At 40.9% G+C, this 21,007-nt stretch overlaps 1 protein-coding gene across 1 annotated transcript; it reads left to right on the top strand.

Moving 5' to 3' along the window:
• Positions 1 to 381: 381 nt before the first annotated feature.
• CUNH19orf53 (chromosome unknown C19orf53 homolog) lies at positions 382 to 6,978 on the top strand. The gene is made up of 3 exons (XM_089486990.1): positions 382 to 502; positions 3,667 to 3,722; positions 5,449 to 6,978. The coding sequence occupies exons 1-3, from the start codon at positions 400 to 402 to the stop codon at positions 5,587 to 5,589; spliced, it is 300 nt and encodes a 99-aa protein (XP_089343116.1). The 5' UTR covers positions 382 to 399; the 3' UTR covers positions 5,590 to 6,978.
• Positions 6,979 to 21,007: the final 14,029 nt, after the last annotated feature.

Here is a 21,007-nt window from a genome sequence, read left to right as displayed (position 1 = left end):
GGACCATTATAAATTCGATCGTTTTCTCCATTTCCTGCCCTTGTTATCTGTGTTTTATATTGATTCCTGTTCCCACTTCTTGTAGCAATGTTTTTAACTTTTATATTGTAATTGTTTTTATCTTGTATTGTAATGTTTTAATCCTTTGTATGCCGCCTTGATCATCTCTATGGAAAGGCGGGGTAAAAATAAAAATTATTATTATTATTATTATTATTATTATTATTATTAATGATTACAGTATACTACAGAATATCATTATATGATATGATATGCTGCCTGTGCAACTGAATGGCTCAGCCACCAGAGGCGCCCATTCCTGGGCCTTGTGTGCTCCTTCTTCTTCCTCCCCTTCCTGCTCCTTCCTTCCTTCCTTCTTTCCTTTCTGCAGCAGCCATCATGGCGCAGGGGAAGCAGAAGTTCCAGGCGCGCAAGCCAGGCTCTGCGGGGAAGAAGGCCAAGGCCAAGGCGGCTAGTAGTGCTGCTGCTCCTCGGAAGGGAGGTAAGGAAGGCAAGGAGGGCTGGAAGTGCAGGAGCCAAAATAGAGGCATCCCCGATTTGGGCTCCAGGGGGGAGGCTTTGGGATGGGAATGATGTCCCAAGAGAGAGGCAGCCTGGTTAACAGGTTTGAATCTAGTATTGATTTTGAAGACCTGGGTTCGAATCCCAGTTCAGCCATGAAAGTGAGACCCACTGGACATGTCAGCCTCCTCAGGAGAAAGCCAGGGCACAAGCCTCCTCTGAACATTTGAATTAATTTGTAATTTGAATTGACATCCTCACATACCAATGTCATTCATATATATGTGTATACACACACACGTACATACACACGCACATATACACACACAGTATGTCTGTACCTGGTTTTCCACTCTGCCAAATGCACAAAGTCTAGGAAAGTTCCTGCCGCCAATGCCTTTCTTTCATTGAGTCTCAAAGGTGCTACAAGATCTCTCCATGCCCTCCCCTGAACAAACCTTGCTAAGAAAACCCTATGAGCCAGCCTGGCGTAGTGGTTTGAATGTTGGATGGTGACTCTGGAGACTAGGGTTCGAATCCCAGCGCATAAACATATGTCATAGATACAAATGAACTTGGGGCTCTGAGAGCGAGTCTTGTCTGCTGCTGCTCTGATGAAAAATTTATTATTATTATTATTATTATTATTATTAACCTTTATTTATAACACACTGTAAATTTACACAGCGCTGTACATACAATCTTTTTAATTGGACTTTTCCCTGCCCTCAGGCTTACAATCTAGAAAGATCCATCCTGTCCCTCTGTTTGCAGCAAAGACAGCCTGCCAAGTAGATGTAGTTCTCCAAAGGGAACAGAAATTATGGTGCTACTCAATGGGCTTCTTGGTCATTCTCAAAATGGTGGACATTTTGGAATTCCTCCTGGACAGAAGGTTGAAACGAAGGACATGGCCTGGAAAAGGAGGACCTCTGGTCACCCTAACTGTAACTCTGGAGACCAGGGTTCAAATCCCCACTCAGCCATGCAAATCCACTGGGTGACCTCGGGTGAGTCACGCTCTCTCAGCCTCCTCAGGGGAAGGCAGTGGCACAAACAGACTCAGAACAAATCTTGCCAAGAAAACCCCAGGATAAGTCAGAAACGAGAGCCAGCATGGCATAATAATTTGAGTGCTGGACTACAACGCTCTAGACCAGGGTTCGAATCCCAGCTCAGCCATGAAACCCACTGTGTGAGTCACACTCTCTCAGCCTCGGGGGAAGGCAACGATAAGCCTCCTCTGAATCAGTCTTGCCAAGAAAACCCCATGATAGCTTCATTTCCTTAAGGTCGCTGTAAGTTGGAAAGGACTTGAAGGCACGCAACAATGAAAGATTGCAGCGTAGTGAGGTCGCCTCATTCATTGGAAGACAAGTAAGATGTAACTGGACTAGACTGGGAACAATTGGGTTCAAATCTCTAGTCGGTCCTGAAACATGCTGGGTGACCTTGGATCAGGCTGATTTTTGGCTTGATCCACCTTACAGGGTTGTTTTTGTGAGAATAGTTCTGCAGAGAGAGTCATGTAGAACTCCTGAGGTCCTTGGAGAAAATGTGTAGTGTTAATGCAACAAATAATTCTATACAGGCAGGTTTTAAAAGAACTGGATAAGATCCTAAAGTGCGAAAATATACAACTGAGCACTTATCCATTTTATTCCCCATCACTGCATGCAAAGAAAGTGGATAAGAAGAAAAATCAACTCATTTGAGATGCAGTGCTGGAAAAGAGTGCTGAGGATACTGTGGACGGCCAAGAAGACAAACAAATGGATCCTAGAATAGATTGAGGCAGAATGAAGATGATGAAACCGAGGTTAAGGAATAGGAAAGGCAGCCATGAAGGAACTAAACAAGATACTAAACAGTAAAGACACAGCATTGAATAGCAAAGTTAGAATCGTCCAAACCATTGTATTCCCCAGATGTGAGAGCTGGATAGTGAAAAAAGGAGAGAGAAAGAAAATCAACTCATTTGAAATGTGGTGTTGGAGAAGAGTGCTGAGGATACCGTAGATGGCCAAGAAGACAAACAAATGGATACTTGAACAGATCAAGTCAGAACTCTCCCTGGAAGCCAAGATGATCAAACTGAGGCTATCGTACTTTGGCCACATTATGAGAAGGCACAACTTATTGGAAAAGAAAATAATGCTAGGAAAGGTAGAAGGTAGTAGAAAGAGGGGAAGGCCACATGCCAGATGGATAGACTCAACCAGAGAGGTCTTGGGTTATGAATTAATAGGACCTAAGCAAAGCAATGAAGGACAGCAGGACTTGGAGATGTCTCATCCGTAGGGTCGATATGAGTTGGGGTAGACAGTAACAGCACTTAACAACAACAACATAGGTTTCTGAGACAGAAACAATTTATTTTCTTATACAACAGTTTATTGATATGAAGTCGAAGGCATCTCTTCATTGATAGTTCATTGATAGTTAAATTATTGGGGGGGATGCGCGCACGCATGAATCCAGATGTATCCAGTGCAATTCTACATGGTTCTCTGTCATCCTGTAGCAGAATGATTCTACTTTAACTGCCACAACAGCATCCTATGTAATCCTGGGATTTGCAGTTGAGGGAGGGGGGCCTTTAAAAATCTAGTGCCTCAGACCAAACTACAAGTCCCAGGATTCTGTGGGATGGAGCCTTGGCACTTAAAGAGGAATCACAAGAGCGATGTAATGGAGTAGTGTGACCATGACCTTTTTGTCTCCCCTGAAACAGCACCTGAGTCCGATCACAGTGGAAACTCTTCAAAAAAATTTTAAGAAATTGAACTCTGTTTGGTAACCTGGCTTGAAATGTTTGCCTCTTTCTGGATAAATAGTAGACATGGTAGATGAATTCTATTTTATTCGCCTGTGTGACCAATATACAATTGGCCCTCTGTATCCACAGATTCAACCATCCATGGCTTCAAAATATTCAAGGCAAATATAAACTCCAAAAAGCATTTCTTGATTTTGCTATTTTATATACGGGATATCATTTCACTAAATCATTGTATTTAATGGGACTTGAGCATCCATGGATTTTGGTATCCGTGAGGGGAACCAAATCCCAGAGGGCCTACTATAACATTTTTTGGCCAGTATAACGATATTTGATCTGCTTTCTCTGGGTTCTTGTCACAGGCCGCATTATTGCTCCCAAGAAGGCCCGTGTGATCCAGCAGCAGAAACTGAAGAAGGTAGGTCTTTCTCCATGATAAAGTGGCAGACTTGAGAAAAGTGATTCCACAGAGATGCCTTTTCATAGCAGCTAAGGCTTGCACTTTTTGAACATACATCAATTGGCATGTGTATCAGTCACCCAGGGCTTTCAGTGGCACAGACATTTTTTGGTCCAATGTAAGGTCAGTATAAGAACCATTGTGGTGTAGTGGTTTGAGTGTTAGAATATGACTCTGGAGATCAAGGTTTGATTCCCATCTTGGCAGTGGAAACCCAATGGGTGTGCTTGGGCAAGTCACACACGCTCAGCCCCAGAAAACCTTGTGATAGGTTCACCTTAGGATGCCATAAGTCAGAAATGACTTGAAGGCACACAGCCACAACAACAAGATTAGTGTGCTGGCAGAATACTCTCTTGAAGCCCTTTCAAAGGATGCAGTTATAGCACCATTGTTCCACTTTAACTGCCATGTTTCTCTCTTTTTAAATCCTGGGATTTGCAGTTTGGATAAGGGCCTTTAGAATTCTCAGCCAGAGTGATGATCTAGTGTCCATCCCCAAACTGCAAATCCCAGAATATCGCAGGATGCAACCATGGCAATTAAGTTATTATTACACTCGTCCCTCCACATTTGCGGCTTTGACTTTTGCGGGTTTGATTATTCACGGATTTTATTAATATGTTCTCGATAGGAATCTTTAGGTCCTCCAGTGCAACTCTATGGTCAACTTCCACCAAAAGCCGCACTGAAGGACCTAGAAATTTCTACAGAGAACACTCCACTAGGCATTTGTAACTCCTCCAGTGCAATTCTGTGGTCAGTGTATAGCAGATGTTGACCCCAGAGAATGTGGAGGTATCAGTGTATTATTATTATTATTATTATTATTATTATTATTATTATTATTATTAGCCTGTCTCTCCCTGTGGATTGAAGCAGGGACAACAACAATTAACAAACAAACATCAGTTAAAACACACATCAATTTAATAATAATAGCATGAAAGGGACTCTGGACAGGGATAGCCTAGCCAATTATTGTAGCCATGCCCTACAGGGAGCTGGGTATGTTTAGCCTGGAGAAGAGATGGTTAAGAGGTGATATGAAAGCCCTGTTTAAATATTTGAAGGCATTTCATACTGAGGATGGCACAAGCTTGCTTTCTGCTGCTTCAGAGAATAGGACACGAAGCAATGGATCCAAACCACAGGAAAGGAGATTCCACCTGAACATTAGGAGGAACTTCCTGACATGACAGTAAGAGCTGTTCGACAGTGGAACACACTCCTTCAGAGTGTGGTTAGTCTCCCTCTTTGGAGGTTTTTAAATTGAGACTGGATGGTCATCTGTTGAGAATGCTTTGATTAAGAGTTCCTGCATGGCAGGGGTGTTGGACTGGATGGTCCTTGTAGTCTCTGTGATTCTGTGATACTCCACACACAACATGCTTTTGTCCTTGAAGGCATTGCTGGGCTGCAGCTCTCAGCTTTCCTCCTCATTGGCTATACCTGATAGGTCTGGTGGGAGTTCCATTCCCAGCAGCATGCTTCCAGTTCATGCCTTGAACAAATAAGGTAAAATACTACACCTGCTCTTCCAGGAAATTCATAAATATCTTTCCATGCCAGCCTGAGTGGCACATTTGAAAACTGGGATATCTCCAGTGATTTCCTGCTCATTTGTCATTTGTCCTCTAAATAAACCCAAGCACATGCTCACTCTCTTTCTATCTTTCCCCAGAATCTGGAGGTTGGAATCCGTAAGAAAATTGAGCATGAAGTAGTGATGAAGGCCAGCACAAAAATGCCAAAGAAGCTGAGCATGCTGAAGGCTCCAAAATCAGAAACCTCAAAGGACCAAGGTCACTCCAGCAAGTCTTAGCTCGGTGGAGTTGGGGACAATGGGTCACCATATATTCTGGCAATTATTGACTATATTCATGACAACCATCTGGTCAGGAGCTAGGTGGGCTTTTCCAAGGCAGTATTTCAGTTGGTGGAAATAAAGAGTTTCCTTTCATAAGAGAAGCCACATGGACTGTACCAGGCCTATATTATATTCCTAGATAATGAGGAAAGTTTTAATTTTCAACTCTGTTGTCATAATGCATTTCCCAGCAGTTTGTATTTCCTATGTTTATATCTGAATGTGCCTTCTTTTAAATGACTTGTCGGGAAGCCATTCTCTTATAGACCTAATGGATGATTTGACAGTTATTCCCAGAGCTATTGCCTGATGATGTTTCAGCAGCATCAGGTTAATGGATTTATACCTGAAGTCAAGGTTTCATGCCTCCCTTTGCAAAAGCAAATCTTGGTTTTGTTTTTGCTGATGTTTGTATGTTGATCTTATTTATGTACCAGGGCCTATAAACATTAGAGTCCAGTTCATCCAGGTGATAAGTATAGATCTATCCAGGTGATCAGTATGCTACAAAATTTCAAGGTATTTATTCAGATTGGGGCTGTACACAATGCATTTTACACATGTAAGCCTCTGTGCAGATGTCAGGTTAAATCTAGGCTTAGGCTGCTGCCACATTGCAGAAATAATTATTCTTAGACTGGATCCACTGAAATCCACAGGAGAAGTTAGTTTGTGACACCACTTTAACTTCCATGGCTCAATGCTATTGAATACCGGGGTTTGTAGTTTTGGTGGAGCACCAGAGCTCTCCAATAGGGATGACTAAATATCTCACAAAGCTACAAATCCCAGAATTCCATAGCATTGACCATGGCAGTTGAAGTGATGTCAACCTGCTTTATTTCTACAATGTGGCAGCAGTCCTAGCCATGCTGGATCAGTAGGACCTAATTTAGGCACGACTAACTTCAGTGGATTCAATCTAAACATGACTGTAGTCAACCTGTGGACTACAGCAGGCAGGCATCATTGAGTTAACATGATCCTGATCTACCATTTTAAAAAAGGTGGTGTTTATACATTATTGGACTGCAAGTCCCAGCATTCTTAGTTGGGATAGCTAGTCATGAGGAATGTTGAGAGTTGCAGTCCTTATGCCATTTGGAGAGCAGCATTATCCACCTGTCAGTTTTAACCACACAGTAAAATATTCTAGAGAATAACTTCCATCTCCATTATGTTTTCAAATCAGCAATCTTAATGTAATTTTTTCAAAAACCTTAAATTGCTTCCCCCTATAATTACTTCAAATGCTCATTTATGACTAAACAATGTCATTGTGGTGCATTTAATATATTTTTCATTGATGAAATGTGTTCTTAATAAAGTGGAGTTGTTTCAGCAGTTCTATTTGTTATTAAATTTTACTGCGTCTTAAAGAAATGAAAGATTTATTTGAAAAGGTTTGGGAACAGTGGCGTCACTAGGGGTGTGCGGACCACACCAGGTGACACCCTAAAGAGGGTGACACCACTTCTCCTCAAGCACCTGCCTTTTGGCAGAATTGGTCTGTGGCATTCGTCTGCTTTCCTTTAAAATGCTTTAGAGATGGTGGGAGTGCGATGAAGCTCAGTGGGAGGAGTAAGGAGCACCCCAGAATTTTTAAAATACAAATTTCAAAATTTTAAAATTAAAAATGAATTTTAAAAATTTATTTAAAAACATCACATTTTAACAAAAGCTTCACTATACACATTTAAATATATTTAGGTTGTGCATGTGATATTGTAATTTGAAAGTATAATTTTAATTTTGCTGGTTGCTTGTGTCACAACTATTAGCATTACATTCAGTGGTATATGAGAATTGCAATTTACGAGTAACATTAGTGCCAAAGAGCATTACTAAGGATTCTGTATGGTGTGAAATGGGAGGCGGTCACTGGGGGAGTGACACCAACCCTAGTGATATCACTGTTTGGGAATGCCATGTTGTGGTAGCATTGTGTCCAGCCTGTGGGCTTTCTAAATTGGGGTGAACCTACATTACTGCGTCATAGTGTAAATAACTGACATCAGAGTTATGCTCTACATGCATTGCACAAGCCCTATGCTGGATAGCACTGTAGCACAACATATGAGACTCACTGCTGAATGTTGCCACCCTGTTACACAATTGCATGGAGTGGGCAGAGGCCCATTGTGAGAGTCATGTGCATTGCTACATGTAGACCGCAACTTCTACTGTAAGCTAGATATAGCCATTGTGAAATCTTCAGTACAAACACTTCACTGGTGTAACAGAACACATGCCTACATATGTCAGTATCAGGATGCTGGTACGGAACTGGACTAGGGATGCAGCCACACTGCAGAAATAATCTAGTTTGACAACACTTTATCTGCCATGGCTCAGTGCTATGGAATTCTGGGCTTTGTAGACATTTAGTCTTCTCTGTCAGAGAGCTCTGGTGCTACAACAAACTACAGTACCCAGGATTTCATAGCACTGAACCGTGACAGTGAAAGTGGTGTCAAACTGCATTATTACTGTTGTGCCAAGCCAGCCTTGGTGGACTTTTAGTTTATTTGGGGGACTCGTCTCATATTTGTAAGTAGTGTTAATGCACTTGTTGAAACCACTGGGAACTGAAACTTCTCACTGGAACTACTTGTATTCATTTCGCTATCTATCTATCTATCTATCTATCTATCTATCTATCTATCTATCTAGCAAAGTACAGTATCAACCAACATCCACAAAACAGTGATACCTCTATCGGGCCAACCAAAATACACATCATGCATGTTGCAAACTTTCAAAGCTTCATCAGGCAAAGGTTAAAAATCATACAGGAGAAAGAAAAGGGGGGGGGGGATTATGTTGTTGGTCATAGACCAGCATTTGGTCAAGATGTGGTGGTTGTCCTCAGTTCAAATGGTATGGAAGCATATTCATGCAGGTGGGCTCTTCCTCCTGCTGGCAATGTGGATACTGGGAGATTTAGTCCAGGAAGTAAACTTTAAATTCCATTAGCAAGACAAAAAGCAACTGACTGATCTCTAGTTTCCCCGAGTGTTGCAAATACTCTTCCAGTCTTAGCCTTTCTCAACTTCATGCCTGTCAGATGTTATGGATTACAACTCCCATCAGCTCCAACCATCATAGTCAAAATAGGGTTTGTGCAAGCTTTAGTCTGAAATATCTGAATGGTTCCATACTGGGGAAGCCTGCCTTGAAAGCATCAAAAGAATGAAGACCTTGCAGTTGATGTGTGTCTTGAAGATGCTTTTGTGCAGTGGCACAAATGATCCCAGCCTCAAGGATGGGAAGAGGCCTGGAGCTTGCTTTGACATGGTTCCCCTGCAGCCTGATTCCAAGTTTGGCCCCCACTTCCCCAGAACTAAGCCTGGGGGTGAAGGAAGGAGCAGAGAATTGTTCTGTAGTTGGGAGGTATGGTCTGAATTCAAGGATAGGATCCTTGATCCTTCCATAGGTAAGGAGCTCATTGTCGTTCTCTGCTGGGAACACTCGTTCAGAGGAGTGGATTAGAAAATTCAAAGTCTCAAACTACAAGGATTACATAGGCTAGAGCCATGGCAGTTTCATTGTGGTAAAACTGCTGTCATTGAGTAGCATGATGATCTCTGAAGTCTACACAGAGGGGAAAAAGAGGGGCCAGAACCCTGGCATCTTTTATTACATTTGTCCCTACCTTTGAGACAGCACTGAACTAAGAGCATGAGCAATGTCGGCCTCCCTTTGGATGCTTTCCAAGATCACTCCTTCATCTCCTTTCCTTTGGCACTAACCCCCTTCAGAAGCCTTGACCTGATCAAATCCCACCAAGGAGAGGGCAAGTCTCTAGGGCTGAAAGGCTTTTGTTTTGCTAACATGGAAGGATAATCCTGTTTTGGAAGCTGGAATGAATAAAACTAGGGAGAAGAAGTCAAGGAGTGAACAGAGCAGTGGAGGAGAAGGAGATCAAACAGCTGCTTCAAAAGAAGATCTGGATGGCTCGTATTTGGAGGGTGATCATTTAAGAAACATTTAAGAAACAAAAAAGAATCCCTCAGATTTATTTGCAAGCACAGGATTCAGAATAGAAAGTTTGCTTTTTTGCTTTATAGTTGACAGAGACTGTATTTATTTCTTGTTAACTGCTCTCAAGTCAACATCGACTTGTGCCGCTGTGGATGAGACATTGCTAAGACCCCCTGTCCTCTGATACTTTGCTCCGGTCCTGCAGGCTCAGGTCCGTGGCCTCCCTGATCAAGTCTAAACCATCTGGCATGTGTTCTTCATCTCTTTCTACTACTTTCTACCTTTCCAAGCATCATTGTCTTTTTCAATTATTCTTCTCATGATGTGGCCAAAATACGACAACCTCAGTTTAGTCATTCTTGATTCCAGGGAGAGCTCCAGCCTGATCTGTTCTAGAACCCATTTGTTTGCCTTTTTGGCCATCCACAGTATCCTCAGCACTCTTCTCCAGCACCACATCTCAAATGAATTGATTTTCTTTCTATCAGCATTCTTCATTGTCCAGCTCTCACATCCGTACATAGTGGTGGGTAGTACAATTGCTTGGACAATCCTCGCTTTAGTGATCAGAGTTAAGTCTTTATACTTTATGATCTTGTCCACGTCTTTCATAGTTCCCCTTCCCAGTCCTAGGCTTCTTTCTGATTTCTCTGTTCTAATTGATACCTGATACAAAGTATGGAAACTCTTTGACTATTTCAGTTTTCTTATTATCTAGGAAGAAATCTTTTAGATGTGTTATTATTTCATTATTTTTGTTTTTTAATGTTCAGCATTTACCCTGCCTTGGCACTTTGCTCCTTGGCCTTCGTCAGTAGTTGCTCCAAGTCTCTGTTTGCTTCTGCCAGTAGTATTGTGTCATCTTGTTAATTGTTAATGTTCCTTCCTCTTATCTTCACTCCTCCTTCCTCTAATTGTAAGCCTGCTCTGCATACAATGTTTTCTGCCTACAGGTTGAATAAATAAGGTGATAGTATGCAGCCTTGCCTAACCCCTTTGTCAATTGGGAATCAGTCTGTTTCTCTGTATTCTGTTCTGATGGTAGCCTCTTGTCCTGAGTACAGGTTACACATCAGGACAATCACATGTTGCGGCACTCCCATTCCTCTAAGCGCAAGCCATAGCTTTTTGTGATCTATGCCGTCAAAGGCTTTTGCTGTAGTCAATAAAGCACATGAAGATTTTCTTCTGGAATTCCCTGGTGCACACATTTATCCATTATACGTATGTTTGCAATGTGCTTTGAGTGTAGTTTTCACTTTACTTTCCAAAATTTGGGGTTCATTTTTATAAGTTTCTTTTTCCCATGCATCATTCAACCTTTCACATTTTTATACAGCTCTTCTATGTATTGTTTCCATTGTTGTTGTTGGTTTTAGTTCATCATAGTTTTTGATCATTGAGCATCCCCATGCTTGGTTTAAATTTCTTGTTGAATTTCCTGATCTTGTGGGAAAGGTCTCTTGTTCTTCCTTTTTGTTTTTTGTTTTTCTTTTATTTCCAGTCTGCATTTATTTCTAGTCTCTATACATTTCTGGAGACCAGGGTTCGATTCCCAGATTGGTTATGTAAACCCACTCAGTGACCCTCTCTGAAGAAATATGCCAAGAAAAGCCCATGATAGGGTCACCATAATTTGGAAACTACTTGAAGGCACACAACAACAACAATTGGGCGATCACAGACCCATCATATAAAACACAATACAAAGTTATACCTATTGGGACAGAGCAAGTAGCAGTTCAGCAGTTATTACATTTTTAAAAATATAATGAACACAGTATAACTAACAGGAGAAAAATGCCACATATTTATAGCGCTATATAATACTTTTGTGAATCTTGATTGCGGCAAGAAGAAACTTTGCTGCAATTCCTATTATGCCTTTACTACCATTTACTAATAAGTAAATCATGTACCAATCATACAATCTTTGAGGGAGTTTATATGGTGTTAATATGTCTTATTTGGATTTATCTATTTTAGTCCCAAATAGAGTAGAATACTTGTATCAAGTTGGATTTACCTACATGTTGACTCCATTCAACTACTGAGTCAGTGAGTCTGCTTTAATTGGGATTAGCCAACAGGAATCCATTGGGAATTGCCAAAGGTTGGAATTTGAGGACTTACTTTTTTGGACAACAGCTTCCAGAATCCTGCAGTCAGCTAGGGCAGTCTGGGAGGTGTTGTCTAAAAAACTAATTTTTCCAAAGTCTGGCTTGGTGTGTTTCTAATTGGTGTGAAAGTCAGCAGGTGAGTGTCACGTCCAAAGTTACCCCTAACGTCTGATGGCTAAGGGACATTTCCTTTCTCCCACCCTTGAATTAAGCTCAGAAGCATTTAAAAAGGAAAGCCGCACCATACCAGATCAAGATGTCCATCTATCTAACCCAGCTGGACTATCTGCTCCCACAACTGGCTAAGATGACAGCTGTAATCCAACAATGTTTGGAAAGTCACACATTCCCCATCGCTGGTATATTCAGATTGGTAGCAGTTCTTGGGGGAATCCAACAGGAAAGGAGTCTGTCTCATTGCTTGTTCCTTTTAATTGGTAATGCCAAGGATTGGAACCAGGTCCTCCTGGGGGCAGGGCATGTGCTGTTAACACTGAATCGCATCACTTCACACTTGAAAATGCCACCTTTTTCATGGTGCGTAGGAGTGGAAATTCCTCAAAGACACTGCCTTTCCCACACTTCTGCTTGAGTAGTTTTATGTCTCTGTGACTGGAAGGAGCGGTGTCCAGAGCAGAACTCACATAGAGATGCTACATTGAGCCTCCTCTTAAGACCAGCTAATTAGGTAATCTCTGAACTGCAGAACCAGGGAATCTGTTCTCTATAGGTTGTTGGATTAAAGCTCCCATCATCCCTCATCTTAAACTATGCTAATGAGAATTGCTATCCAATTACATTCCCTGATATTTTCTCTATCCCTATGATAGGGTCGTCATAAGTCGAAAATGACTCAAAGGCACATAACAACAACAAGCTTTACTGGCAGTGGCTAAATGCTCCCATTCAACAAAGAGAGGCAGAAGGACTCCTTCTGAGCAGGGACCACTTAGAAGAAAGCAAGACCATAGCAGTAGGCAGCTTTTTCTGTAGGTGGTTATTCTAAACTCACAATAGCCTTGAGTTAATTGATTTCTTATGGAACATGCAGATGGTTGTGTCACAGCAACTAGTGTGACCTGGTAGCACACACTTCAGACATTAAGTTCCCAAAGTTCTGATGTCTAAACTCTGAAATACTAGTCTCTGTGATGACCAGGAGAGGTCACTGTTGAAGACAGAATACAGATTTGTTGTTGTGTGTCTTCAAGTGATTTCTATGGACTTTATCACTCAGAGGGAAATCAGACAAAAATCAGGGGTCTATAAGGCATTTTCCTGGGACATTTGCATGATCACAGGAAAGATTTTCCCACACATCACGATTAAAGTGGACTTATCCTGGGAATAACCAGGAATGCTCCAGCAACAACAAAACTTGTCATGGGTTTTTCTGGGGCAAGAGTGTGTGACTCAGCTAAGGTCACCCAGTGGGTTTCTATGGCCAAGTGAGGAATCAGACCTTCACCAGAGTCCTAGTCCCACACTCAGATTACTACACCGCACACAGGTTGTTGTTGTTAGCTGCCTTCAAGTTGACTTTGATTCATAGTGACATGAATGAGATATCTCCAAGACCTTCTATCTTGAGCTGCTCTGCTCAGGTTCTCCAGGCTCAGGACTGTGGTTTTCTTGATGATGATGATGATGATGATGATGATGATGATGATTGATGATGATGATGATGATAATGATTATGTTTATTTATATAGTGCCATAGGCTTTACATAGGAGGATTAAGTCTATCCATCTGGTGTGTGGTCTTCATCTCTTACTACTACACTCCACTGTTCCTAGCATTGATGGCTTTTCTAGTCCTGCCTTCTCATGATGTGTGCAAAGTACAACAGCCTAAGTTTCAGCATCTTGGCTTTCAAGGAGAGTTCTGGTTTGATCTCTTCTAAAACCCATTTGTTTCTCTTTTTGGCCATCCACATTATTTGCCAGCATCACATCTCAAATGAATTTATTTTCTTTCTACCAGTTTTCTTCACTGTCCATCTTTCACATCCATACATGGTGATGGGGAATACTATGGATTGGACAATCCTAACTTTAGTGTTCAGGCATACCTCAGTTAATGAAGTAGATGTGTTCCTAGACATTACTTCTTTAACAGAAAATGAGGTACCAAAGGCAGAAATAGCATGGAAAGAATAGTGATAATTTCCTGCCCTACAATATGATAGTGGTTCAACATGTTTCAGCAAAAAATAAAATAAAATACTGTAATCATCATCATCATAATCAAAAACTAACAATATATACAGTGGGTCCTTAGTATGCACTGGGGTCTGGTTCCAGGACCCCTGTGGATACAAAAATCTGTGGCCACTCAAGTCCTGTTAAATACAATGGTATAGTAAAGTGGTGTCCCTTATAGAAAATGGTAAAATCAAGGTTTGCTTTTTTGGGGATGTATATATTTAAAAAAAATATTTTCAAGCTGTGAATGGTTGAATCTGTGCATAAAGATCTGTGGATATGGTGGGTTCAGTGGTATATGTGCAGTGAAATAATCAGGTCAAATAAGTTTTACATAAGTTTTTTTTAAAAAAACCAAACATATTGAACCTTCTACAGAGCACCATACATTTTCTTCCAAAATACATCTAGGGATAGTCCTCCCATCCCATTTCACCAATCTCCACTTTTCTTATGATTTTCATTTTGGTGCCAGACAGATCTATAGATGTGAGGTCAAGGGATTTCATGGCTGGCATCCATAGTTTTTTTGTGGGTTTTTCGGGCTATGTGGCCATGTTCTAGAAGAATTTATTCCTGACGTTTCAACATTCTCTGAAGGTGCCCAAGGACATAGCCAAGGTGTGTGGGGGGGTTCTTGGGGTCCGGACCCCCCCTTCCATTAGAAAAATGAATGGTGTGTGCTGCTGTGCCGCCGCACCCAAGCCCCATTATAATGGTGGCACTTAGTCTGGACCCCCTCCCCTTCCTAAAATCCTAGCTAAGTCCCTGAGGTGCCAGCCACAGATGCTGGTGAATGCCAGGAATAAACTCTTCTAGAACATGGCCACATTAGCTCAAAAAACCCACAAAAAACTATAGATCTATAGATCTTTTTCAACATGTTGGAAGTAGCAGGTGAGGCAGGCTAATCTGCTGTCCCCTTCTCTCTCTCTCTCTCTCTCTTTTGTTGTCCACACATGCTTAATGTTGACCGGTTTACAAAATAGCAATAAGGGTCAGTCAAAATCAATGGCACGCAGTGTTGTATCTGTTAACAAGTTTGTGTTCTATGAAATAGCGAATGAAAGTATTGATTCACTTAACCTAACAATATATTTCTCTGTAAAATTAACATATTATCCACATTAATAGATTACATGATGTACACATTTCTGCCTTCATAAAGGGCCTGCACTCAAAAATATCAGTTCTTTTGGCATCTTGTTCAGTCTATATAAAAGGAGAAGCTTTCTAACACTCTAATAGAGGACATCCTTTATACTAAGGGACATTTAGCAATGCTAAGTATGCTCAGTAATGGATTCTGGAGGCAACTCCTGTTTACCTTGCCTGTTCTAGACAGGCACACACAGCTGTAGTAGGATTAGCTAGAGTAGAATCCAAGAGAACATGTACACTGTAGAAATAATACAGTTTGACACCACTTTAACTGCCATGGCTTCAATCCTACAAAATCCTCAGATTTGTAGTTTGGTGAGGCATGAGGACTCTTTAGCAGAGATGGCTGAAGACCATGAAAAACTACAAATCCCAGGATTCCATAGGATGGAGCTGCTGCACTTAAAGTGGTGTCAAACTGCATTATTTCTACAGCACATATTCACCCTAGAAAGGGCTTTGAGCAGGATGGGCGCTGCATCAATATTTTCCTTATACTTTGTTTTATATTGTGTTTTAAGTGACGCCTTTAATTTAATCCTGTTTAAATATTTGCTCTTGTTTTGTTCAATTGCACTTTTAAAAAAATAAATCGATATTAACATGACCTGCCTTGAGTCCCATTTTGAGGAGAAAAGTAGGATATCAAATAAATAAATTCAATAAATAAAACCCTTGAATAAAGGAATCGCCAGCAGCTACCTTTAGTTCAGACACAACACATCTGGTCAACTTTGCTGGCTTCTTGAAGGCATTTCCTGCTCTGAACTCAACAGAACATTAACAGTGCAATCACAGTAAACTAGAATCATAGAAATAGGAAGAGACCTCAAGGGCTGTCCAGTCCAACCCCCTGCCATGCAGAAACTCACAATCAAAGCACCCTGACAGATGGCCATCCAGCCCCTGTTGAAAAACCTCCAAAGAAGGAGACTCCAGCACACTTCAAGGGAGTGCATTCCACTGTCCAACAGCTCTTATCATCAGAAAGTTCTTCCTAATGCTTAGGTGGAATCTCTTTTCCAGTAATTTGCATCTGAGAGCATCTTGCCAGTGAATTCAAAGGGGGTCATATCTGAGTAAGCATGTATAGGATTACAGTGTAAGGCTGCATTACCACAGACTATCAGCTTGTCTTGGATGAGCGGGAAGGTGTTGCAAAAGCGTTGTACTGCTGGAAAGGAATTTGGCTCGGGAGACAACACATGAACCCTTGGAGATGCACCAGGAACATTGGTTCAAAGCTCTAGTGACATTTCAAAGGCACAAGGAGCCAAGAAGAAGCATTTGGGTGTGGGTGCTTGCCAGGCTCGATTAAGGAAGCCTCAGATTTAGAGGTTGCCAACCTTCTATCATCTCCTACTGCCCAAACAAGGGGGCAAAAATTATGCACAGGAGTTGGCATAGTAAATTCCCTTCCCATTGATGTCAAGGGGAGGGAAAATGTTGCAAACATTGGTGAAGGTGGGGGATTCCCCCATAGCATCTCCTGTCCTGGCCTATGCAAGTTGGCAGGTCTTTGGAAGGGGTTGTTTGTCTACCCCAGATTCTCTCTTGCTTCTACAGTTATATTTCAGTTAACAAAACCTTTGACAAACACGCTCTTTTGCAAAGTTTTCTTATCTCTATGCCCTTTTCCTTCTCATCCTTTGTTTAGCCAGGCTTTTTAAGAACCATCAGCATTGGAGGAATGGGGGGGGGGGGGGGGGCTGGAAAAACAGACAGACAATCAGTGTCAGGTTGCAGCAGTGTGTCTGCAGTAAAGAATGCAATGAAGCTTAAAATGGGAACAAGTGATGATAGATTATAGATTAAAGGTTTTAGAAATGTATGATATTCCTATAATGTAGATGCACCCTAGATCATGAGAAGTCAGTTACCAAAGAGTTTTGCCTGACTTTTTCTAAAGTCAGCCTGCCAGTGGAAGTACAACAGGGAAGGGGGCAACTTAGCCATCAAGGGGGGAATTTCAGAGTCTGGACATTGCCACTTCTCCCCATGTCTCTATCAAACATGCCTCTGAGGGTGGCAAGACTAACAGGAGAGCCTTCCCTGCCCTGCAGATCCTAAAGTCTGGCCAGGTCTGTAGGAGTGGATATTGTCCCTCAGAAGTGGGAACTCAAAACAGTATTCCCTCCATGGAAGCTTGGAGCAGATATAGAGAATACACATGAACGTGGCAATGGTGGTGGTGGGATGTAATCAGTGAAGCCAGACTGTGACAACTAAGTTGTGAAAGTGTAAATTTATGTAAAACAAGAAAGGTACAGAAAACATTCACGAAGAAAGCGGTTGTTAAGAATTGCAAACATCCGGGCATTGGTAAGCTAATTCCCACTCATAGTGGGATATCAAGTTAGTGGAGGATAGAAAATAACCTCTTGATGTATTGTAATTCAGCAGATTCACCCTGTCATCTTTTGAAGTATTTTTGCTTTTAAAAAGGTTGCATTAGACTGTAGTCTGTGATGAAATGTCCTGTGAGCTTAAGTGTTTTCACCACTGGTGTTTGAACGCTGCCATTTCTGGTGTCAGAGTTAAGTCTATTATTTTCTGTTGAGACTGAGTTATTTCTCCTAGATCATCTGCAGAAGGACATTGCTGGCATTTATCCCATTAGAAGATAAACAAGTGAATAAACTCTTGATGTTGTAACTGTGTGCCTTCAAGTTGTTTGGACCCATAGCGACCCTAAGGCGAATCTATCATGGGGTTTTGTTGGCAAGTTTTTTCAGAGGGTTTTTGTCAGCACCATCCTCTGAAGAGAGTGCGAGTTGCCAATTTTACCCAGTGAATTTATATGGCCAAGCCGAGATTCAAACCCTTGTCTCCAGGGTCTTAGTCCAATGCTCAAACCACTACACCGCGCTGGCTCTCACTGGCAAACAACACTGGCAAACTCTCAATAGTGTGGCTGAAAATATTAGGAAAGATACGGATATTTTGTTGTTGTGTTGTGATATGCCTTCAACTGCTAGTGGCTGTAACCCTGGTGCCTTTTTGTCCAGTGTTAATAGATACTTTTCAATTTGGGGAGCATGAGGATGTGGATAGGATCCTTGGAGAGGTGAGAGCCAGTTTATGTGAGACAAGACCCTTGTCTTTATTGGCTTATTAAACAGGCCAGAGAGGGCCTGGCTAAATGAGTGAAAGGGGTAGTATTTGCCTCCCTACAACAAGGCAGCATTCCAGCTTGCCTAAAGGACAGGAGGCAGTTGTGGGTCCTTTGCTGAAAAGCCATCCCTGAATCCCTCTATAATGTGTAATTATCAGTGTCCAACTTAACATTTTTGGACAAGTTATTATTTCCTATTACCATGTATGGATGTAAGAGCTGGACAGTTAAGAAAGAAGGCCAGAAGAAAATCAATTCATTCAAGACTTGTTGCTGGAGAAGAGCACTGAGGATCCTGTGGATGGCTGAAAAGACTAACAAATGGGTCCTGGAGCAGATCAAGCCAGAAATCTCCCTGGAAGCCTCTGTCATACTTTGGAAACATGATTCATTGGAAAAAACAATAATGCTGGGAAAAAATGGAGGGAAATAGAATGAGTGGAAGGCTGCATGTTAGATGGATGGACTATTAAAGAGGTCATTGGTGCGAGTTTACAAGAATTAAGCCAGTCATTCTCAATCTTCCTAATGTTGTGACCCTTTAATACAGTTCCTCATGTTGTGGTGGCCCCCAACCATAAAATTATTTGTGTTTTCCAATGGGAATATATGTTTTCCGATGGTCTTAGGTGACCCCTGTGAAAAGGTTGTTCAACCCCCAAAGGGGTCACAACCTATAGGTTGAGAACCGCTGAACTAAGCAGAGCAGTCTTGGAGATGTCTCATTCACAGGGTTGTCATGGGCTGAGATCGACTTGAGGGCGGTTAACAACAACAAAAAAAACAAACCAAAATTTGGAACATGTGGTGGCTTCCCACCTCCAGCGGTTTCTAGATGAAATGGATTAGAATGGAAAAAGAAGAGGCACTAGGAACCACATTGCAAACATACAATGGATAAATGAGTGCACCAGGAAATTCAAGAAGAAAAACGACATGTGCTTTATTGATTAAAGCATTGCAGTCCATTGCAATCTCGTTTCAGACCTAGCTATGGCACAGAGATAGTGAGGTTGAGCAAACATAGGAGAAAAGCTGGCTTATCTCTTGTTTCAAAGGGAGATCCTACTGACCGGAATGAATACCCAGGGGCATTCTTCACAAGCTGCAGTCCACATCTTCCCACTTCATTTGCAAGGACAGATCCACCAAAATGGGACATTCCTGGGTACAAGATATGCCACACTATTGTTATTTTTTCAGTTCTGCCCCAAACACACACATGCTTGGTGAGGAGAGGTATATTCTGGTGTTATTATTGCCATAATGGGTTTTTTCTTCTTTTTTGTATTTTTGCTAAGCTGTTGTTTGTAACAAAACTGTATTTTATTCAGCTGATGCCTTTTGAGTGTGAACCCTTCTTCACAAGCTGTAGAATCAACAAATAAGCATACATATATTTAAAACATTTAAATATATAAAAAGGCACATTAGGACAGTTAAAAACAGCTTAACAAACCATGCATTTTATGTATCTACTTAACGTTGGACTCATTTCAAATTACAGTCTCTTGGTATATAGAATGATTGTAATAATCGTTATATTACAACTGAAACTTATCTAAAAGCTATTGTTTAGAAATGATCTCTATTGCATTTCATTATCTATGCCCGTGGGTTGTTCTATTTTCTGTACGAATTTACTATTGGAAACCAAACAAACTCACTATTATTCTTGTAGATAGCAAACAGGAATTATTTGACATTTTGACTAAAACATCTTTGGGATGTATCCATGGGTTTTGGGGTTTTTAAAAAAAGAAAATGCAGGAATCTCATATGTAACACTTCATAACAGGAATAAATGGTTTTAGGGAATGATCTATGAATGGTGATAAAGTTTCTAGTATGGAACCTTCCACAGAAACAATGGGTGGATCTGGCAGAAGGGAAATGCCTTCATGGATTTTAGGCACGGTGTAAAATAATAGTGTCCTTGGGGTCCTTTTATAGGAGAAACGTGTTCAGATTGGCTTATCCATCCCATGATTAAGCCTTCTTCTACAAGATTGGTGATCTCTTGGACTATCTCTGAAGTTGGATTGTAGCTAAACTGTAGAAAATGCTATCATGTAAACGTTGCGAAGGTCCTCTTTTTCATAGTTTGCTTCATTTGGGATTACGATTGCTTCTCCCTTATCTGCTTCTTTTATCACAATTTCTGGGTCTTGTGATAGGTTTTTAAGGAGATTTTTTTTTCCACTTCTAGTAATGTTGTACCAGGGGTTGTGTTTGATAAGTTGTTTAAATGAAGAATGCCTTTGATAAGTTGTCTACCAAGTTTGGAAGTCAAGCCAAAGCTATTGAAGGAGAATTTCCCTGATAGATATGAGAATACAATGTTTGTGCATAAAGTAAAAAATGTTTTCACGGTGGAGAAGTGGCCTAGATTTATTTGCATTTGGTGGGGATGTTTTTAATAAAACTATGCAATATAGGTAAAGTCAAGGAGGTACAAGTCCTGTTTGATACATGTAAAAATGTATGTTTATGAAAGTAGTGAGTTTGATTGATTTGTAGTATAGTAAATACATACAGAAGATAGAAGAAACCATGGGCATAGATAATGAAATACAAGAGAAATAATTTCTAAACAATAACATTTAGATATGTTTCAAACAACGGTCATAATATAACAATTATTATAATTATAATATTATAATCATTCTACATACCAACATATTGTAATTTGAGACGAGTCCAACGTAAGGTAGATGTATAAAATGGATGGTTTATGAAGCTATTTTTAAAAGTCCTGATGTACTTTTTAAATGTTTGAATTACTGTA

This window comes from Sceloporus occidentalis, unplaced genomic scaffold, assembly GCF_023333645.1.
Source record: "Sceloporus occidentalis isolate IW3139 unplaced genomic scaffold, rSceOcc1.0.p SCAF_1, whole genome shotgun sequence".
NCBI lineage: Eukaryota > Metazoa > Chordata > Lepidosauria > Squamata > Phrynosomatidae > Sceloporus > Sceloporus occidentalis.
The sequence above is the reverse complement of the archived record's forward strand: the minus strand, read 5'-3'. Positions and strand labels throughout refer to the sequence as shown.